This window comes from Trematomus bernacchii, unplaced genomic scaffold (assembly GCF_902827165.1).
Source record: "Trematomus bernacchii unplaced genomic scaffold, fTreBer1.1, whole genome shotgun sequence".
Lineage (NCBI taxonomy): Eukaryota > Metazoa > Chordata > Actinopteri > Perciformes > Nototheniidae > Trematomus > Trematomus bernacchii.
This window is the reverse complement of record NW_022987689.1, coordinates 9,629,599-9,649,865: the sequence shown is the minus strand read 5'-3', so window position 1 is coordinate 9,649,865 and position 20,267 is coordinate 9,629,599. Positions and strand designations below refer to the sequence as shown.

At 39.4% G+C, this 20,267-nt stretch overlaps 1 protein-coding gene across 1 annotated transcript in view; it reads left to right on the top strand.

The window, feature by feature from the left end:
• The window catches only part of brinp2 (bone morphogenetic protein/retinoic acid inducible neural-specific 2), a 165,810-nt gene extending 152,185 nt beyond the window's left edge, over window positions 1-13,625 (top strand). Inside the window, exons 7-9 of the mRNA XM_034137101.1 lie at window positions 6,456-6,678; window positions 10,242-10,548; window positions 11,200-13,625. Of these exons, the coding sequence (XP_033992992.1) occupies window positions 6,456-6,678; window positions 10,242-10,548; window positions 11,200-12,021 (1,352 nt within the window). The 3' untranslated portion in view covers window positions 12,022-13,625. The remainder of the gene's footprint in view (window positions 1-6,455; window positions 6,679-10,241; window positions 10,549-11,199) is intronic.
• The last annotated feature ends 6,642 nt before the right edge of the window (window positions 13,626-20,267 follow it).

Genomic DNA, 20,267 nt, shown 5'->3' with positions numbered 1-20,267 from the left:
GTCAGCACTTGATCTATGACTGAATAGTCAGTCAGGTCATATTCTGAGGCAAAACTGAGGCTACAAAGTTTGTACTGCTAAAGTTTGTAATTCTAAACGTAAGTGTTATCTATCCAAACCAAGTATAGCCAAAAGTGAAATGAGGGAATTATCACAATTTCACCATTCTCACAGAAGTTATTTCCTGTATTATGTAAGCACAGTATTTGTGAAATATGATGGCAGATGTATCTAATCTTTCAGTGATGTTCTTTTCATCATGTGCTTAAGAGGTTAATTGCACATGATATTACACAGCTGTCTCCAAAAGTCTACACGTATACAGATATAAATGCAGCTTTAATTATTCTGCAAATAATACATCATTCGCTGTTTAGTTGCTATGAATTCATGAGTTCAGTTTAAGTTGAGAACAAGCAACGCTGTTGTCCTCTGGAAGAATTTTCAACTAATTATAGAAGATGTGTCTGCAAAAAGTGCAAGTCTATAGGGGATTATGGGCTAATCTGAAAACAAAAAGCTTACTTAATCAAGAAGCAAATGTAATTACACTGTATCGTAATAGCCTATACTGAATGAAAGAAAAACAATTAATTATTTTTCCCTCTTCTTTTACCACTTCGTTGTTGACAGGATTCACAGGGGCAAATGTTTAACAATGTACCCACTGAGCCTTTAAGTGCTTAGCATAATATTAACACTTTTCAGCATGTACTTTATGTCTCTATAGGGTTCACAAGTACTTTTGTTACTAATTGTCCTCTGTTTTTAACATTTAACTGATGACCTCTGCTGTCTCCAATGAGTGATTTGATGCAAACAAATTATTATCTTGTAATATAGAATCTAAATTCTCACATTGGCGCAAATAATTTATGTTCTAGGTGTTTTTTTTAAGCATTGGGCTGTTCTGTGTTCTGTGACATCAATCAATCCACTGAGCAGTGACTGACTTCAAAAAGTACTTCTAGTCTAGTTTTTAATACAGCAGCTCCATAGAGATTGCCAAACATAATATCCTCCCTGCTAACTATTGTGTGAGCAGTGTCAGCGATGTATGATGGATGGTGCGTTTAATGTGCTACCGACACTTTGAAGTGATGAAGATAGCAGCTTACTCGACAGCTCTTGAACCTCTGTTTTCCGCTCCGTCTCTCCCAGCTGGCGCCACTGCAGAATAAAAGAGGCATAGCTCCGTCGTACTTGCCTGAAGACATCCCAACTCCAACCTTATTGTCTGTCATGTTTGCAGCTGAATTAAAGGCACAAAGGAAGAAAGATTATTATTGAAGTTGTTGTTGCAAGGATTCATGTGGGATTTAATGAGATGATCTTCACTAAGATGTAGCTGACAGACAGGGGCACTGCACAGAGGAAACGGACTCTTAAGAGAAAGGAGGTGTTGCAGGTAGCAGTGCTTATCGCTACGTATGACAGGCACTTGTAAACCCATCAATTCTAATTTCAGCTGTGACAGGAATGCTATCAACCATTGTATGCAAGGGTTAGAACTGATTTATGTACATGTTTAAGATGGAATATTTGGTTATACAAGGCAAAAAAACGAAATGTCGATACAGAAGTGAAGCTGCAAAAGAAAATTGTGTTCAAGTTATATGAAGTCCAACCCTATAGTGCATATTGAGGGGATTGATAGTTCAATAATGCGATAATGTATTTATAATGGTTCATAATCACACATGAAGAAGCATTATATCAACAATCCATAGACTCAGAAATAACATTAAGTTACTTCTTGATCTGTTTTTTTATAAATTAAAGATGGACTGATGGGTCATATAATGCATATTGACCAGAAATGAGAACCAACACTTTATATTGAACTTAACTCCATATTTAATTATAGGCATGACTGGTGCAAAAACAAATCTTCAGTCTAACCTTAATAAATTGTGAATTCCCCTCATAATGCATTATATATGTGGTTTTCATAGAAAGTTTTACCTTTAAGTCAAATGCATTCGCAATGCTTGCTGAATATATGAACAGAAAATGATGATGCAATTTAGTATGATTCGGTAATCTTAAGTATACACATCAGGCATGGAAGCAAGTATGTTCACTCAAAGATTACCATTATCCCTACAAAGGCAGGCAAATGTAATTACAGAGAGACTACCTTAGAGTTCACTTTAGATGCCACACTAAATGCCACTTTCATATAAACTCTACTGAAGCTATTCTTAGGATTCGCACCGACTTTCATTAAGACTAATAGCCACGTTCACACCAAGTACTTTGCCCTACTTAGTTCCCAGTACTTAGTCCCGCCGAACTCTTTAGTCCCGGAACTGTCCTAGTAGATCGCGTTCACACCGGAATAAGTCCCTGAGGGAGGATTACGCAAGCCGCTGACGTCACTTCTTCTTCTTCTGCTTCACGGCGTATACTGCCACCCAAAGTCCCCGACCGGAAGTCCCCGGAGTTGGGCCTTCCGAGTAAATCGCCAGAAGCGCCGACACCTCCTCATCACTCCACCGCTCCCATGTTTTTTTTTGTGTTGCCATAAGTTAGTCTCTCTCCGTTGCGCTGGGCTAATGCTAATAATGCAAGCAAATAAAATGGCGGCGTGGTTTGCAATTCGCCCAGCCAATCAGAAATTGGAACCTTTTCCTCCCCAGGAAAGTACCACCTCTCTAGCAGGGACTGAAAAAGGGTGAAAAGGTTCGCTTGAACTAGGTTCTCCAGATCTTTTTGGTGTGAACGCAAAATCCCAAGAACTATCGGAACTATTCCTGGGAAAAGTACTCCGGTGTGAAAGCGCCTATTATGTCTTTAAGAGATTGATGTTAGAAGAAAAAAAATGCAAAATGTGAAGATACAGGAAGAATAATGAATAATGTTATTACATTACATTACATGTCATTTGTTAGACGCTTTTATCCAAAGCGACTTTGGGACTCAAACTTGCTATCCCCTGATTCGAAGTCCAGCACACTCACCACTGAGCCACAGCCCCCAGTTCATAATGTCTGTCCATCTATTGGGAGATGTATGTAGTTGTAATACCTGCTATAGTCTTATAAATGACAACATAACTCATCTCTGACTACTTTATTAAGGTCAGGGCACCTTCATTGTTAAAGCTTTACCAACTAACAGCCTGTCTACACTTCACCTTTCTTTTCATTTCGCCATGTAAGCATGTTAGCGCAGACACACAGTCCAGACAAAAAAAAATACATAACATTTACCTTGAACTACAAACATATGATGGCCCTTTATTTGCTAATACAAGACTTTTATTCTGAGATGTATTCATGAATGTGCGTTTGAATGGGTGAATGCTGGCTTATGTTGTAAGGTGCTTTTAATGGTTGCTAAGACTGTTAACAGCATTACATAAATGCAGTTTAAAAACAAGCAGTAGATGAGTAGGACCGACTGGTCGACATTGTTATCTCCAGCTTGGTTTAAATCAAAATCTGTTGAGTTTTTTTGACTACTACACATTAGCCCACTTAATGTTACTCAGACGTTTTAATATCCCATGTCCTTGTAGTATGTTAAATGAACAGGCCTCAGCCAGCCAGTCACTTAGCTGTCGCCTCTGCCTCATGATGTCATGAATCACTAAGTCAGCCCGGAGATGGAGATTTCAGGGTTGTGCGGCCAGCCATTGTGAAAAAAAACCCTGAGAAAAACAGCCTCTTTATGTGATAGATTTTGAGTGAGCCAAATTGTCCATAAATTTGGCACACGCAGTCATAAATGTCAGGAAAGGGAAGGAAACAGACAGACAAATGTATCCAGCGTAATGGCAGAGCTAATGGTTATTTCTGAGAGTGTGTGAGGAGAGAAAGCAGGAAATAATGCTCAGGGAGTGTTAAAGGCAGATAGAGAGCGCAATAATGATTTGAAAACCGAGAAAGGAATAAGAAATAGGGGGAAGGTGGTAAGTGGATGTACATGAATGTGTATGTGCCACTGTCTGTGAGTACATTATTGATAGAGGGAGAGGGAGATGAAGACGGATGCGGGACAGAGGGAAGGAAAGTGATTTGAGGCATATGGAGGCATTGATCTCAGCGGATAATGGTCACAGTAAGACTCACTGCATGTCTCTGTGCTGAAGAAAAAAACGACCCTCCACACGTAAATCACACGAGATATTCTAATGAGCTAATTATATTAATACGAGGGTCTCCGAATAGGTACCTTGAATCTTGGCAGCCATATTTGAACAAAGTAGCTATGATAGCAAGTTGTTTGTCTTTGTTTACATAAATGAACAGTAATCGCTACATTCTGTGTTTTTTAACAGCTGATTACTTTGAGTGTATCAAGCTACTTTTCCATGGCATTGCCTACAAACATTGAACACAGCACATTCACCGCAGTGTAGCTTGTGATGTTTTGTAAAGATCAGTAGAGGTGAAACTAAACAAACACTCAAATAAACAGTGATAAAGTTAACATTGCCTCACTTATTTATCCTCATGTACGTACTGAGGGGCTACGAAAGAGATGAGGGAGTAAGAGACGTAGAAACAGACAACTCGAGAGACAACGAGACAACCCAGACTCGCTAGTCCAGAAGAGAAAGATCACACCACAGGAAAGAGGCAGACATACACAAAGAGAAGGATAGAGAGAGAAAGCATTGTGTCATCTGGGATCACTGAGCACTGTAATAGTCTTGAATCTCATCAGTTGAGCTCAGCTCAGGTCGGCTTGGCTGCAGATTTCCTTGCTGTCTCCCTGCCAACGACAGCACATGGGAATATGATTCTCCAGCAGACCCAGAACAAGCCTAGAAGGTCTCACTTAGCTGGCTTTGGGAGAAAAGGAAATAATAGGTTCAAGTTTCCCAGAGGCTTCATTCTGGCATAATATTTACCAGTGGTTCATAATAGAACTCCAATGATCGTAACACCGGAACGCTCTTGGCAAACTCAGCACAGGGTACAAGCTGTGTCTTCTGCGCCGGTGTAATTCTCAGTGTAATTTACTCAAATGGTTCCCAATCCTTTTATGCTGGAGTTCCTACACACTGACTTGTGAAATAGGAACCGTTGGATTTGATTGAACCCCTTTTATCTGTTTTGCTCATGCCCTTGTGCTAGTATAACAAAGTAGATTCTGTCAGACTAAGGTACCCATCAGGGGGAAACTTGGCTGTTTATAAAGTTTTAGAGCAGAACATTTTCAGAGCAGCATGAGGGCCAGTGAAGCCGGCCACATTTTCCTAAATTACAGCTCTGGGCTATTTCATGTGCTAAAAGCTTAAGCTTAGATATGCAATATAAAAGCACCTTGAACACTGTAATCGAATTGCAAAAAATAACAATAGTCTTATTTGTCTTTTTATCTTGGAAAACAATGGTATACAATATAATAATAATAATAATAATAATAATACATTTAATTTCCAAGTGCTTTTTCAGGTGCTCAAAGACGCTTTACAGTGGTGATAAAACGAGATATAGTAGAATAAAAATAATACAATATTTTCTCAGAATAACATTCATACATTTATAACAAAAGTTATATGCAAACTCAGGGCAGGGGATTGAATAAATACAGACATTTATAACGCAGGTCCGATGATAGTTTGTACATGTGTAACATATTCCACCAAAAATAATAGGTCAATTATTGTTTTTAACCTGTTGAGACCTGTCTTTTTTAAAGCTCTGGGTTTCCTTTTGACCTTCACATTCTACTAAATGTATTACATTTTATGTTCATGTTATTGCCATTACAACCAAATTGATTCAGATGCTTCAATGGTTTTGACTGACATGTTGTCGGAAATGGCAGAATGGGAATTCTGTTAGTGAATTTAGATTTGTGGGGAATGGCAACTGAAATAATTGATTTGCATTAAACCGTGCTTTTTGTCTTGTTTGGTTTTGACACAAATTTGCTGGGACAGCTGCAGAATTAGCTTTGAATTGCATCCATAACAGTTTTTGGGGCATTTGCACCACAGACATAGAACCTCTCTCTATTTAACCACATGCTCTTATGGGTCTATTCAGTTTGGATTTTCTCTTTACTTGTTTGGGCTTTTCAAGAAAGAAATACGACTTAAATCATAATGCCCATCTGTACGTGACACCATACTGTCAATCGTCTCAATAAGCACTGCTTCTAAATGACAAGGATGCAAATAATGCCACTGTGGATACTTTGAGCCTCTAATGTTGAGGTGAAAGCTTTTAACCGCAGATTGAAGCACAGGTGTTTACTTCATATTGGCAATTCATTAGAACATAACAGCTTTTTTTTGTATTGTAATGATACATGAAACTCCCCCTGCTACTCAACTATTGTCTCTCCATGCCACTAGGGATAAAGTAGACTGTGATGAATAGGTTTTCAGTTTTCAAAAGGGGTATTGTTAACATATGAATGACTAGAGTGTTTAATTTTGTCTTGTTTCTCTTTCTGCTCCTTTCCCTTTCTCCGATGCCTGTCCCCGCCTGCAGATGAATTCAAAGCCCTCCTGAAGCGCTTGCCCACTGACCGGTTTTTGAATGTGTCCATGATTGCCAAGTCCTGGGCGGCTGACTTGTCTCTGCAGAAGCGCTACGCCCAGCTGGAGTCCAGCTCTGCCCTGGTTCTGAGTAAAGCCCAGAAGATCGTCAGGAAACTGTTCACCCTGAGCAAACGCTGCCCAAAACATCCTCGCATCAGTCTGCCCAGAGAAAGGTAACCCACGGGCATGCAATGAGAGAAAACCAACCAAATGAAGCATTTTTGATAATTGTCTGCTTTGCGATGATTCATAACAGCTGTAGGCTCTCTAGCAGCCCACCTCAAGTGGAGCACACTGTGAAAATCAAGAGCAGTCTGTCTGGAAAGTGCTTAATGTAGCAAAAAACAAAAGGTTCTGCACACAGGAAGGTTGGAAACATGCCAGCGGGGCAAACAATTGGTTATTTTAAGCTGATTCCCATCCAAAACATCTATTTGTAGAATGCTGGCATTGGGATTTCAGATAAGGGCTGTCTCTGCTGCCAACTGATTGTACAGTAGTAAATATGTCCATCTGTGTAAAACTGTTGGGCATTGTGACAGAGTAGTACCAACATAATGTAAATAGCTGTAGCCTGAATCCATCAACCTGAATGGACCATCTGTTACTAACAACCCACAAAACTCCCAAATGGTAAGGCCCAGAAACAATTTAATGATAAATAAATTATAAACATTTTATACTCTATAGATATTACAATGACTCTAGCATTAAGTGCAAATGTAGCCCAATAGATAGTCTTGGTCTTTCCCTGAGGGGTGTGACCTAATACAAATACATATTTCAATTATGACTATGCATACTGAACAACTTTATTTTTGCACCAATTCTGAGCAGTGTGGAATACGCCAGTTTACAAGCTAATGTTTACCTAAAAAATGAGAAATTCGCATCAGACAATATCCCATGAGCCATGTTGAAAAGGGGTTGGTCGTTCAACATTAACTTCAAACGGAAACTAGAATGCTTTAAAAATCTATATCATGTCCAGCTCAAATTAGATTCAGAAATTCAGTTAAGTTCCCAAACCTTAGTGTGTTTTCTCAACCTAACCAATTTGTTTGTGTGCCCTTACCTGACCAAACCTTTACTAAAACACAGTCAAAGTTATATTTTTTGATCTGAATTTTGTAATAGTTTTAGAAGGTTACAGACAGATTATGTTTGTCTTCTGAAGGGGCTTTAAAACAGAACACGATTATATGTGCCATTGAAGGAAGCGTGGACAAACCTTGCATTCTACTTCCTACATTGGCTCTGAATGTTGCCATAGGATGTATGTTGTCAAGAACATTATCATACAATACATATGTAATTCCAAAGAACACTGGGCAAGGTGTTTTACTGCACTGTGCAGGTGTTTGTAAACCAACCTCACTACCTCTTCAGTTGAACAGACAGAGAACAAAGCACCACTGTTGTTGAAACCATCTCATAGTCATTTGACAGGAAAACTGACACCCTTTCCTGAGCAAACTCTATAGCCATGCTTGACTTCTGAGCAAAATACCCATATAAACTTCACCCGGCTGTCATTACATGGCTGTTTTGTTGCCGTACTGAAGGGAAAAATAAAGACAAGCTTGTGAAAAGCCGGTGTTAAGAGAGGTAAGGGAGGCTGGGTAAGATAGATGTGAACAGCCAGAGTGAAATAAAGAGATAGAGGAAGGAAAGAAAGCAAAAGGAAATGCAAGAAAGACGTGATGGCGGGATTGAGACTTGTGTGACAGCGATGAAGAGTATAGTTACCGTAGGTGAAGGCATTTATATGTTAAGGTCTGTAGTATTGTGGAACGGTGTAATCAAGTCCTCTACCGGACGGACAGCTCAGCACTTGTTTACAGAGGACTTTAGTTTACCTGACAGTGCTTTCCTGCTACCCATCACACCATTCCCCTATCCTCGCCCTCTGCCTCACTTTCTGTCAGCAGTAACCTCTGTGTTGCCTCGCTCTGTCTCTCTACCTCACCCCTGTCACTCAAGAGTCTCAACTTAGTACCTACTAGCAACTACAAGTTATCAGGGGCCGCTCAGCTGCAAAAGCTCCCCTATTTTCTTCTGCACAAATCCATTTGTTTTATCATCATTCATTTATGTATATTTACATAGGCCTGAGGGAGAGGAATAGCTGGAGCATTTGGGCAATGTTGTGTGTGATTTCCTGAACTCAGCCCGGGGATAGAATCTCTGCAGAGCCAATTTTCAGTCGGAACTTGTTGCTGCTCTTACCGCACCAAAGTGGATGGTAATTTATGTATGTCTGCATTTTCATCTCTACTGCAGTGATACCGAACACCCACTCTATAAAAAAAGTGTCAAATTGCCACCATCCAATTTTTAAAGAACATGGAACAAAGTGTGATTTAACTTTTCACCTACAAATAGGCTAGATGTGGGGTAAACAGCGGTGTGTTAAAGGGGAAATCCTCACTTAAGGATTTTATTCAAGATCTTTCGTAAAAAATGTAAATGTACCTTTTAACTAAGTCTATACTTCCTGAGAACATTTTAAAAGGTGATGGTATGAGAATAGAGGAAGCACATGGAATGTTAAAGAGAAGGCACGGGGCCAGCTGTCAATTACAATAGAAACAATTACACAGTTATAGTGGGGCATTTGCAATTAAAGCACCCCATTTGGCACATGTTGGTTTATATGTGGTGAAAGTATATAGATATTAGGACCTGCTTCATTTGGCCCCTGGGTCCCATGGTAGCCCTTATCAGCATTTACATCTCCATTCTCATTCCCGCCTACAAACCTCTGACTAGTGGTTTGTCCGACTCACTGGATGCAGACATAGACCGCTCGAGATATGAAATAGCCAAGCCAACGTAAACCAAATGTGGGAGATCATTTAAAAGAAATGCAGCAAATGTAGTCACACAAATAACAAGCTCTGTTTTGTTTGTCCTTGCTCTTATTTGTCTTCTCTACTACCAAAGCTATCCCAACCCCATAGAACTCTGCGACAAACTAAATTGAGTTAAATTTGTAGTCAAACAAATTAAAATAATGAGTAAAAGGTAATCCTAAACTTCACACTTCTTTTATTCAACCTAAAAAGATTATGACAACCTTTTCAGAATCAGAATACCTTTATTCGTCCCACAGAGGGGACATTTACATGTGTTACAGCAGAAAAGAGCCAAAGACAGTTTAATGTTAACTAAGAAGCATACATAATAAAAAAACATTAGAGGTGGGGTAGGTAATTTTGGAGAAACCAGCTCGAGTGCGCTAGAATTTGAAAATACACAGCCGGAAAAAATCTGCCACTTCCTTATAGAGCCCCTCCTCCAACACACACGAACGCACATGACCAATGAGGACACGAGATAAGTTTGTGCACAGATGGAAGGCTGACAGGCAGGTAGGCCATCCAGTTATTTTAGCCGGGCCGGCTAAAATGATTGGTCGTGCTTTTTACAGTACTACGGCTTCCACAGATGACATTTTTTTATGGATTTTTTGTCAAAGCACTTAAGATATTCATTGCTATCGGGATGTTAAGAGCATTCCATGGAATATAACAAAAAGTGTATCTCGAGCCGGTTTCTCAAACTTACCTACCCCACCTTTAAAGGTAAAAATATAAATAATAATAATAATTTACAAAATACAGATCCTGTAACAGTTCTGAAGATGTGAGTGAAACAAACAGTTAGCTACTTATCGTTGGATTGTGCGTCTGTATACACAATGCGTTATTGTGCTTTTTCTCTCCCTCTGCAGGCCTGTTGGGTTTTGGTTGAACCGGGCTCAGTCCCTGCTCTACTGCAATGAGCACGGCATTCTGGGCTCGTTCTTTGAGGAGGTGAAGAGCTGCATCTGCCCTGGGGAGCAGCCCACCTGCCAGGGAGTCGTCCCCTGCGTTGTGGGCACCTCCTCCACCTCCTGCTCCTCCTGTGCCACTGACAACACAACCCGTTGCGGATCCTGTCACCACGGCAATCTCCTCCATCTTGGTTCTTGCCGGCCGAGCATCGCAGCATCCCTGGACCACTATCTGAACTTTGACCTGGACATGCCTGATGCTGAGGTTCTCAAAGCTTCTCATTTTTATATTCCATTGATTCTTAAAGTCATATTGTACCTCTCATTACACTTAAAAGCACAACATAAATGATAAAGACACATTGTTACTGGGTTTTTTTCTGAAGACTCATACCTACAAGGATAATAATTATGACAGCACATGAGGATACAGCAGAAAATGGAAATGAAATGTTGGTATAGTTTCAAATGGATGCTTCAGTGCTGAAAAATCCAACAATCTCTGACAGAATCAAAAGGAAATATGGCAGCATAATTTGCACTGTAACTTGTCCCTATATAATTATCTCTCTCATTAGTTCCGCCTGTCTTAAACTAAGAAACATGCAAGCCTATAATCAAAGCAATGGGTGTCTTAAGTGTCTGCGGGAAAATTTGTTGAGCAGTTTCAAATACAAATCTGACTCAGAATCTATTTCACTGTGTCTTGGATTTAGAAAATAGGAATCTTTGACCTTTGCTTATTTTATAATAACATACAACTATAATCTAATATCTGGTATTGATTTAAATCCTATAGATTTGTGTAATCAACTCTGTAATAAGGCGATGGGCAGAACATCAGAGACATTGGGGTATTATTATCTGTCACCTTGTAGAAGTGATTTTGTTCTCACAGTTTGTTATTCTCTCTCAGGCGAAGTACCTCCTTCAGCGACTGGACAGCAGAATTGAAGTCCACGCCATTTACATCAGCAATGACGTTCGCCTGGGAAGTTGGTTCAATCCTGCCTGGAGGAAGAGAATGTTGCTGACACTAAAGAGTAACAAAAATAAGTCAAATCTTATACACATGCTGATGGGCATTTCATTCCAGATATGTTTGACTAAGAATTCAACACTGGAGCCCGTGCCTGCAATTTATGTCAATCCTTATGGGGGAAGTCACTCAGAGAGCTGGTTCATGCCAGTCAACCAGCCTGACTTCCCTGACTGGGAGAGAACTCGATTGGATGCCGTCGTCACGGCACAGTGTTACAACTGGACGCTGTCTCTTGGCAACAAATGGAAATCCTTCTTTGAAACAGTGCACATCTACCTGCGAAGCCGCATACTCACAGATGATCCAACAGTGAATGAAACTCTCTTCTATGAGCCGTTGGACCTGGATGACCAGACGTCCAACATGGGGTACATGAAGATCAACACGCTGAAAGTGTTTGGATACAGCATGCACTTTGACCCGGAAGGCATCAAGGATCTGATTCTCCAGCTGGACTACCCCTACACGCAGGGTACGCAAGACGCTGCCTTTCAGATGTTGTTGGAGATGAGAAACCGGATTAACCGGCTTTCTCCACCAGCACCGCAGCCACTGGACCTGTTTTCTTGTCTGTTGCGCCATCGGCTGAAGCTGTCAGTTGGCGAGGTGGCTCGCATCAAGGACTCTCTGCAGATGTTCAACTCCAAGCTCCCCAATGCTTCACCTGAACCTGAAATGGCCCAACTCTGCAGCTAGCTAGCTTAGCACGAGTCAGGTTCAGGAGTGATGCTACCCATACCAAGTGGAGTTGCTGCTTGACTGAGCAAGGATGGTCCTTCTAAATTAGCCTCTTGGACCCCAATCCTCTGGATTAACAGTACATCCAACTGCAAAAGCCGACTGCTGGGCTTTTCTTTGGTTTCTCTTGGCTGATTTTCTGTTCCGTCATATTTTTATCAGAATTGCCATCAGAGCACTTTGATGAACAGTAGTCATGTTGTGAGCTTTTGGAAAAAAAGCTGATATCTGGACTCTCTTTTAGGAGCTCTGAAGTAGGAGCCTGGAGGCTTACCTTTGCTATTACTGCCATGCTTTTGGCTAACTGTACAACTGGATGAAGTAAAGAGACTGTCTTACACCGACAGGTTGTTTGATTCGGAACCTCAGAGAGCCGATGTCTTTAAGCATACCTAAGACATCTGCCTTGCAAAGATAAAGGCGGTTTTGATATGTAAAGAGGAACTCTTTGGGGGTCTTCAAAAATGAGTAAATGGAAGAGGAGATATCCCCTTTTCTAACCCTATTTTCTTTGGCTATAGAACAATCTTATGGGAAGGGAAAATGGGATAATATTATATATGTGGTAAATGAGTTGTTATGTTATGCTTAACAGTTTCAAATTTGATAATCCTGAACCCTGTTACTGTCTTTGACTATTTCTTTGTAATCCCTGCCTCCATTTTATCTGGCATTTGAAAACTTGTAAGTACAGTATCTATGCTTAACATCCGAGTGAGAAGCCTGTTAGTGATGTTCTGTCCTTGGTGGTGTGTCTATACCAAAAGAAGGTGAACACATTGGCAAACTGAATGGCAAATATCTTAAATGTTGAGTTCTTTTTTTTTAGCTGAAATTCATGAAAAAGTCTTCTGATGTGCTAACAAAGAGCTCTGAGGATATAGCGCTGTAAATAACGCTCCATCTAACCCAAGGTGTGGACAAGTGCACATTGCTTTTTAGATAACTGAGTGCAAAGACCAAAAAAATGTTTATAACAAAACAAACTCATGCCTTATATGGAGAGTCAATGTTAAGATAAGAAGCACATTTCGTTTTTGTGTTTGATTTCCCAGCGAAGGGTGTATTGCTTTTTATATTTCAATATTTCTACCAAGACAGAACAACAGACACATTCTCCAGAATAGGTGGTAATGTATCTTTTCCATGTAAATGCCAGTCACACTTTCTGCAGTTACTTGTTTTGATTTGGTGTTGTGAAGCTTTGAGTCACTATTCACAGTGCACACCGGTAATGTCATACTGTAATTGTTCTGCAAAATCCTTCTATCTCCAATTAGACAAACTCTCAGTAACTGATTGAACCTGGTGGATTTCATTATGGTTTTAAAAGGTTTTCAATGATTTGGTTTAGTCTCAGGTCAATTAAGCATTTTCTTTTCTTTTAATGTGGGTCCAATGTGAGCTGCCAGTTACCAAGGAGACTGGAGTTACAAGGTTTCTGCAGGGCAGTGATGTTGCTCTTGATAACTGAAAACTTACCAGGATGATACTTGATATGATTCTACATTTACTTCACTAACTTCTCACTGAAAGTCAATAAACCTTGTATGTCATTTTCAGCAGTTCTTCTGTGCTCAGCTTGCTTAAGTAAAAACAAAGTGGTTTATCTATTTGGCATCCTTTTTTTCATTATTTGCTCTCAACTCTTACTGTCATAAAATGTGTAGTATGAAAAAAACATATTAATATGTTAAGAACAGGTTGTCTTCCAGTGTTTTGACAACTCATATTCATATTTTTTTAACCAATTTCCTCGCCATGTGAGAACACGTTCTAGACCCCGCGACAGATTTATTAAGAACATAGTGCTTTGCCAATATGTGCAGGTTGAAGAAGAAGATGTTGTGGATAAAACTCAATAGAATATTCATGGGAATGCAGAAAAATCTAAAGAAAGAAGTGTTTCTACCAGTGGAGTCTTCATAGTTAATTAAACATACAATATAAAATCAAGTTTATTGAGCACAAAAGCAATGTCCCATTTGTTTGCTCTTAAAAATTAATCAGTTTGCATTGATATTAATTAATGCATGAGTTTGTTTTTAATGGCCTGTATTTTAATTAGCTTTTTTAAATTAGGCTAACTTATAGAGGACAGTGATGTTCTCTTTGCTGTATAAATGTAGTTTGTCTTGATATGTAGAAATACCTAATTTCAATACAATTAAACAATGGCAAATGTTATGAAAGAGATGCAACTTTGAGGCAAATCACATTTAAAACTGATTAGAAAAACAGCACTAATTTAGTCTCTCATTTTCCAGTTTAATTTACCTTGCTAAAATAAATGCAGTCATTTCACAGGCTGTAGTTTGTGGTGTGTCAAATTGATTTACATCATATAGACTGAAGTTCAATAAACAACTTTCTTCAACAGTATCAACAAATACTGAACATAACAACCTTCATATTCAGGATGTGCACACAACATATTATGTTTACTGTAACTAATAAACTGGCAACTGTGTATTCCTTAATTGACTCTCGCTATGAAAAACCAACTGCAGGAAGCAGTTAGTTTTTTTTTGTGTGTGTGCCCAACTTGTCTCCCTGTCTACTCCTGGTGTTGGCACACTTGTGACAAATTTGCGTTGGGTTATGGACAGAACAAATAAAAAAAGGAACACGTCATGAAGGTAGATAAACCGCATTAGAACACACTAAACACACAAACGTGATATACAGGTATGAACTTGTGTTTTCTTTCAGATCGACGATAATGTTCCACCTCTCATACACATGTAGTCAGATGATTTAGTAAAATTACATCAGAAAAATGGGGACAGCAGCTGCAACAGCTATTGTTGTATTATTGATATTTACATTAATATGGTAATATGTGATAGTTATTTATTTCCAAAGAGGGCAAAGGGGCATTGGTTCAAGTGTTTTTAGCCTCCGTGCATACATCTCTATTCTCTGAAGAATTTTTTATGCACCATATCAATATTTGATAACGACCTACCGAGCCAATTATTTGTTAAAATGAGGGCTTAACACCTATAATATATGACCCTGATTGACTGATAACTTGTTCCTTGTGTAAAAACCATCCCATTTGTTATGCTCAGATTTTTAAGACAGACATTCACAAGCAAAACTGACCTTCATACATCAAATACAAAACACAAAAAAGGCCTCTGTTCACATACTTTTTTCCGTGAGATTGTTTGCAGAGTCCTCCATGAAATGCATTTACAACAAGAATGGTGCATTTGCACTTGCTTGAAAATCGTACCTGTGTTTAGTGTGTCTGGGACAGAATGTGTCTGCAGCTAAGAAAAATGAAGTAAAAGTCTTAGTAGAACTAGCAATAAAATGGATGCATAAACTACCAATTACCTCCGGCCCCTCATAATAAGATGAATGTTCTCTAATATACGGAATGCAGGGTTTTTTGTAAGATGAAAAGCCAATTTCCCGGGTTGTCAGGGAGCAAACAAGAACCAAACGCACACTGTCACATTACATCAGACTGCTGGTTTATCTGCTGGAGAAAGCAAGAGTGGGAATGGAGAGAGGGACAAGCAGAGTGACATAGACAGGAAGAGAGAGAGAGAGAGACGCCTAACGCTGGCCAACTTGAGCAGCCTGTATTTCTTTTTTTCCGACTCCATAATGAGGTGGTGAAGGAGTCACTCTGCATTGGGTTAATAAACAGTTATTCATCTTCAGCTTGGCACCCAGGAAACAGGAGTGGGTTTGCCCTTGGTCTAATCTTCAGGCCTGTGGAAGACAGCTAATCCATCAGAGCACTATTTAGACTGCATACTACAAACTTTTTGGACCTCCCAAAGAAGTGGGGGAAGAGAGAGAAAATGAGAGTGATTGAAAAGGGAATAGATGACATAGAGGGAGAGATGGAGCCAAGATAAGGTTGAGAGAAAGTAGGAGGGAGAGAAAAGGTGAGAGGGGTCGGGCTGCTAGTCGTGCAGTGATTTATGATGTTTAGGAAGTCAGAGAGTGAATTAATGAGGTAGAATTGGGGAAATCGACTGGCACGTGCATGTTCGTGTACCTGTAAGTCATTTGACATAGTCATCAATAACGGACAATATTTGAGGCTTTGAAATTACTTTCAAATAACATTATTACATAAGAATCCATATAAATGATCCATCTTCGGAGACAGTTTGAGAGGGAGTAAAAATGAAAAGTTAGAGCTTGTTTGACCTTCTCTGAGTGAGGCAGAGGCAAACTGAGTTTTTCTATGTACGGTGGTCTATTATAACTATCATCAGCAGCGACTGACAGATATGAAATGCAGGTCTCATACAGCTCGTCAGTTTCACTCAACAGTTCGCCAAAAAATATAAAAGTCATTTATTCCTCATATTGCTTTCCAAGACTCTCTTGGCAAACTCATTCATTACCTCTGACCAACAATAGACAAGGTCAAATTACAATTCAACTATAGTGTTGTAAAAGATTTATTTCTCGGTCAGAATTTTTAGGACAAACTGCAGTGAAAAATTGCTTGGTATCGCTGAATATATTACATTTCCTTAGATCCTGTCTTCTATTTAATAAAACATGGTCCAATAAATCATATCAGTACTCATATAATGGTATATATTTATATTAAGCAATATGTTCACCTCTGTTGCAAATAACCTACAAAGTGACACACGTTTCAACAGTTCCATTACTCATTTCCAAAATGATACTATAATGTTCAGTGGTAATAATACAAACAAAATAAAAAAAGTAAGCGGAGGGAGTTTTAACCTGTTAAGCCCAAGAGACCCCGGTACCGGGGCACTGCCGCAACATCTTGCAGGAAACAGTGTCTGAGGGCATGTTCATTTAATAAAACTATGAATGTTTTATATCCATGTCACGGGAAGAAACTCATCTAAATGATCTTTTTTTTTTTTTTTTCAAAAGAAAACCCACAATGCTAACACTGAGCCTCTGAATTAGCAACGAACGAAAAATGCTAACATCTTACTGCACCGAAAATCACTCACAAAACCTTATTATTTATCTTTTCACCACATCCAACACATCAATTCACATCGTGAGGTGACACAGAATCGATTGACACCGACATTACCACTGAATTATACGTATTTGCGACGTTATAAGCAAAAACGGACATCAAAACAGGTGACGCTAGGTAGCTAAAAATGCTAACATTTTTACCTTGGCTCTGTAGTCTCTCCAAAGTGGTCTTCAATGGCATTAAAACGATAAAAACGCTGCTGAAGTTAATCCATAGGTTAATCTAATGTGTCTGTGTCCCTTTGAAATGGTTTCTGATAATCCATAAGCATTAAAACTGCTTTTCCGTTTCCAGATGTCAAAGCTAGAGATAGGTTCACTCTGATTGAAAATTACATGCGCGAAGCCCCCACATTTTTTCTTCACAACGTGTGTGTGTGGGGGACTCCCCCTTCGATTCTATTGGCTCTAACGGTCAGAAAGAGGTGTCAACCATCAACATCGAGCAAGGGAAGCCAGAGATATGGAAAATCCACCCAAATGACCACAGAAGTGGTTTCTTTTTGCTAAATCTCTCTAAAAAGGTCAAATGTCACTTGTTTTGCATCAATCTTGATACAGGGTACTTATTATATGTTGTACTTTGGATTTCTAAAGCTTTTAGTCTACTAACCCATCAGCCAAGGGTGGTTTTCACTATAAGTCAAAAATAATTTTTGGACGGACACTATAATTTACAGTTTTTTACTATGTAAAATCTGAATTTTCTTTAAAATAAAAAACATCTATATTGATTCTGACTTTTCTACATCCAACTCACAGGTTTATCATTACTTTGAGAAAAAAGATTATTAATTTAACCCTTTTAGAAGGGAAGATATGGTCCTTTGTTCTGGGAATGTCATTTTCGAGCCTGAGACCTGAAAAACAGGCTCAGGGCTTAACAGCTTAATAATATAGTCGTAGTAAAATAAGAGCATTAATAACTGTTTTAAGGTTTTGTTCGTCAGCAATGGCTTCTTTAGGAATAGAAAATGGTTTTTATTTGCAAAAGAAACTGGTGGACAGATGGCACTCATGACCAAAGTATTCAGCCAAGCCTCTCTCTTCTTCTTGTCTCTCCTTCCGAGTGCTATCTTAATATGAACCAAATAAAGTTATTAAATAGAAGTGCCATACTCAGCCCTTGGGGTCTTAACAATAATCCTTTTGTTTTTCTTACAACAACAGTGTTCACATGTTCGAGTTCTAGATGATGGTAGATTAAATTAGTTTATGTTATTCAGAAAGAACCGAGCTGGAAATTAGGATTTGTCATCTTCCTCTAAAGATGACGATGTGTTGGAAATTGAAAGAATACGTTTTCATTCAAAGTGGCATTTTTTAAAAAAGCATCTGTGTTCATATTTGTTCCTAGAACTCAGTGTGTATCACACACAAACTGAGTTCTAGGAACAAATATGAACACAGATGCTTTCTTTAGCTCAAACTTCATGTAATATCTTGATGAAATTACAAGCATAAGGTGTTGTGTATGCTACTGCAGGAAGGGTGAAACGTTGACAGTCCGTGTAAGTGGGATGTAAACACTTTGCTTGCAAACGCAACAAACCAAAGGCCTATGGGGCTTCACTACACATTGACCCTTGTAACCTTTGAGCCTAAACAGTACATGTTGCATGTTCTGTGGTTTTAGAACATAATCTCTTCTGCTTATTAGATTGCTTCCTTTCTCTTCAAGCCTTACTCTAGAATATAAAACTTTCCTTACCAGAAGTACAACAATGGCTTTATGTTAAAAAAAAAGATTCTCAGGTGACTTCCTGTGTTCCTGCATAAAGAAATCACTCCACTGATTCAATAGCAAAAGTTAAAGAAAACCTCACATTCACTGAGCAAAACTTTGTTCAAAGATGTTATATTTTCACCATCCTGTGTATGTGTTTATTTGCAGTTTTCATTAGCTAGACACCAGAAGCCTGTACTACGAAGCCAGATTTTTGCTTAGCGAGCTAACTTCAGGGAAAACTCTGGGTTTCCGGTCCAACGACGCTGGTTCTCTTCTTAGCGGGCTAGATCTCGATGGTAACTTATGCTGAACGGCTAGCCTGGTCCGGAGCAGGTTAGGTTCCAGGATAAGAGATCAAGTCGGTGAAAGCACCGCCTGCTGACCAATCAGAGCTCAGTGTGCGGAGATTAAAGCTATCAAGTCATATTACAGGATAAAGGAAATACAGAAAAACTGCCGTTGCAGGAAAGACGGCCGGCAAAAATCAACTGACTGTGAACGTGAACATTTATATAATATCACCTCCCATCTTCAGAGCAATCTGACTAATATAACATTAACGTTAAGAAAAAGCTTACTTAAAGGGGACCTATCATGCAAAATGCACTTTTGTACGTCTTTTATACATGAATATGTGTCCCCGGTGTTCCAGGGAACTCACCAAGTGTCAGAAAACACAACCCTCTCTATTTTCCTCCATACCCAAATCTCTAAAAAAGGGGCTGCAACGGATCTGATAAAAACTGATCCAGATTTGAACACTGTCCTGACGTCAGGACAGGACAGTGGGAGGAGCTTGACGCTCGTGAACTATCAACAGGAGGGCGGGGGGGCCTCGCTGCGGGGAAGCAGTGTGTGGACCTGTCAGCGCAACTTACATGATGCCGAATTTAACAAACACATTTAAATAATTGGTTTAAACGGCATAATAATAAGGCACAGCCACGCAAAAATTGCGGCATTTGTACAGCTCCTTATGGGTACTGCAATATGTGAAGTGCTTTCCTCTGTGGTGAAACGATCAGCACTGCACCATGGAGGAAAGCGGCAGAAAGTCACCTGGAGTTAAACAGAGCGGGGCTGCGCTGCGTGCATGGCTTCCAATGCTGGCACGCGTACCAGGGGTTGCCGACCCCTGGCCTACTGTATGCAGAAGTATTATTTTAAGCAACAAATTAAGTTGACGAAACACTCGAGTCAAATGTAATTAAAGTCAGATCCACTCGTGTCTTAGACGGGGCAGTGATATCATAAACCTGTTAATGTACGCATTCAAACACTTTTTTTTTTACCAGCTCTATTCACCTTGCAGGTGCAACTATGTGGCTTTTATCCTGGATAAAGTGTTTAAGCAGTGGCGAGCCGTCAGGGCCCTCTAGGCCCTCTGTGAGGGCCTAAGATATTCCAAAAAATAATATTTAAAAACATTAAAAAAAAATATATTTTTTTAAAATATATATTTTTTTAA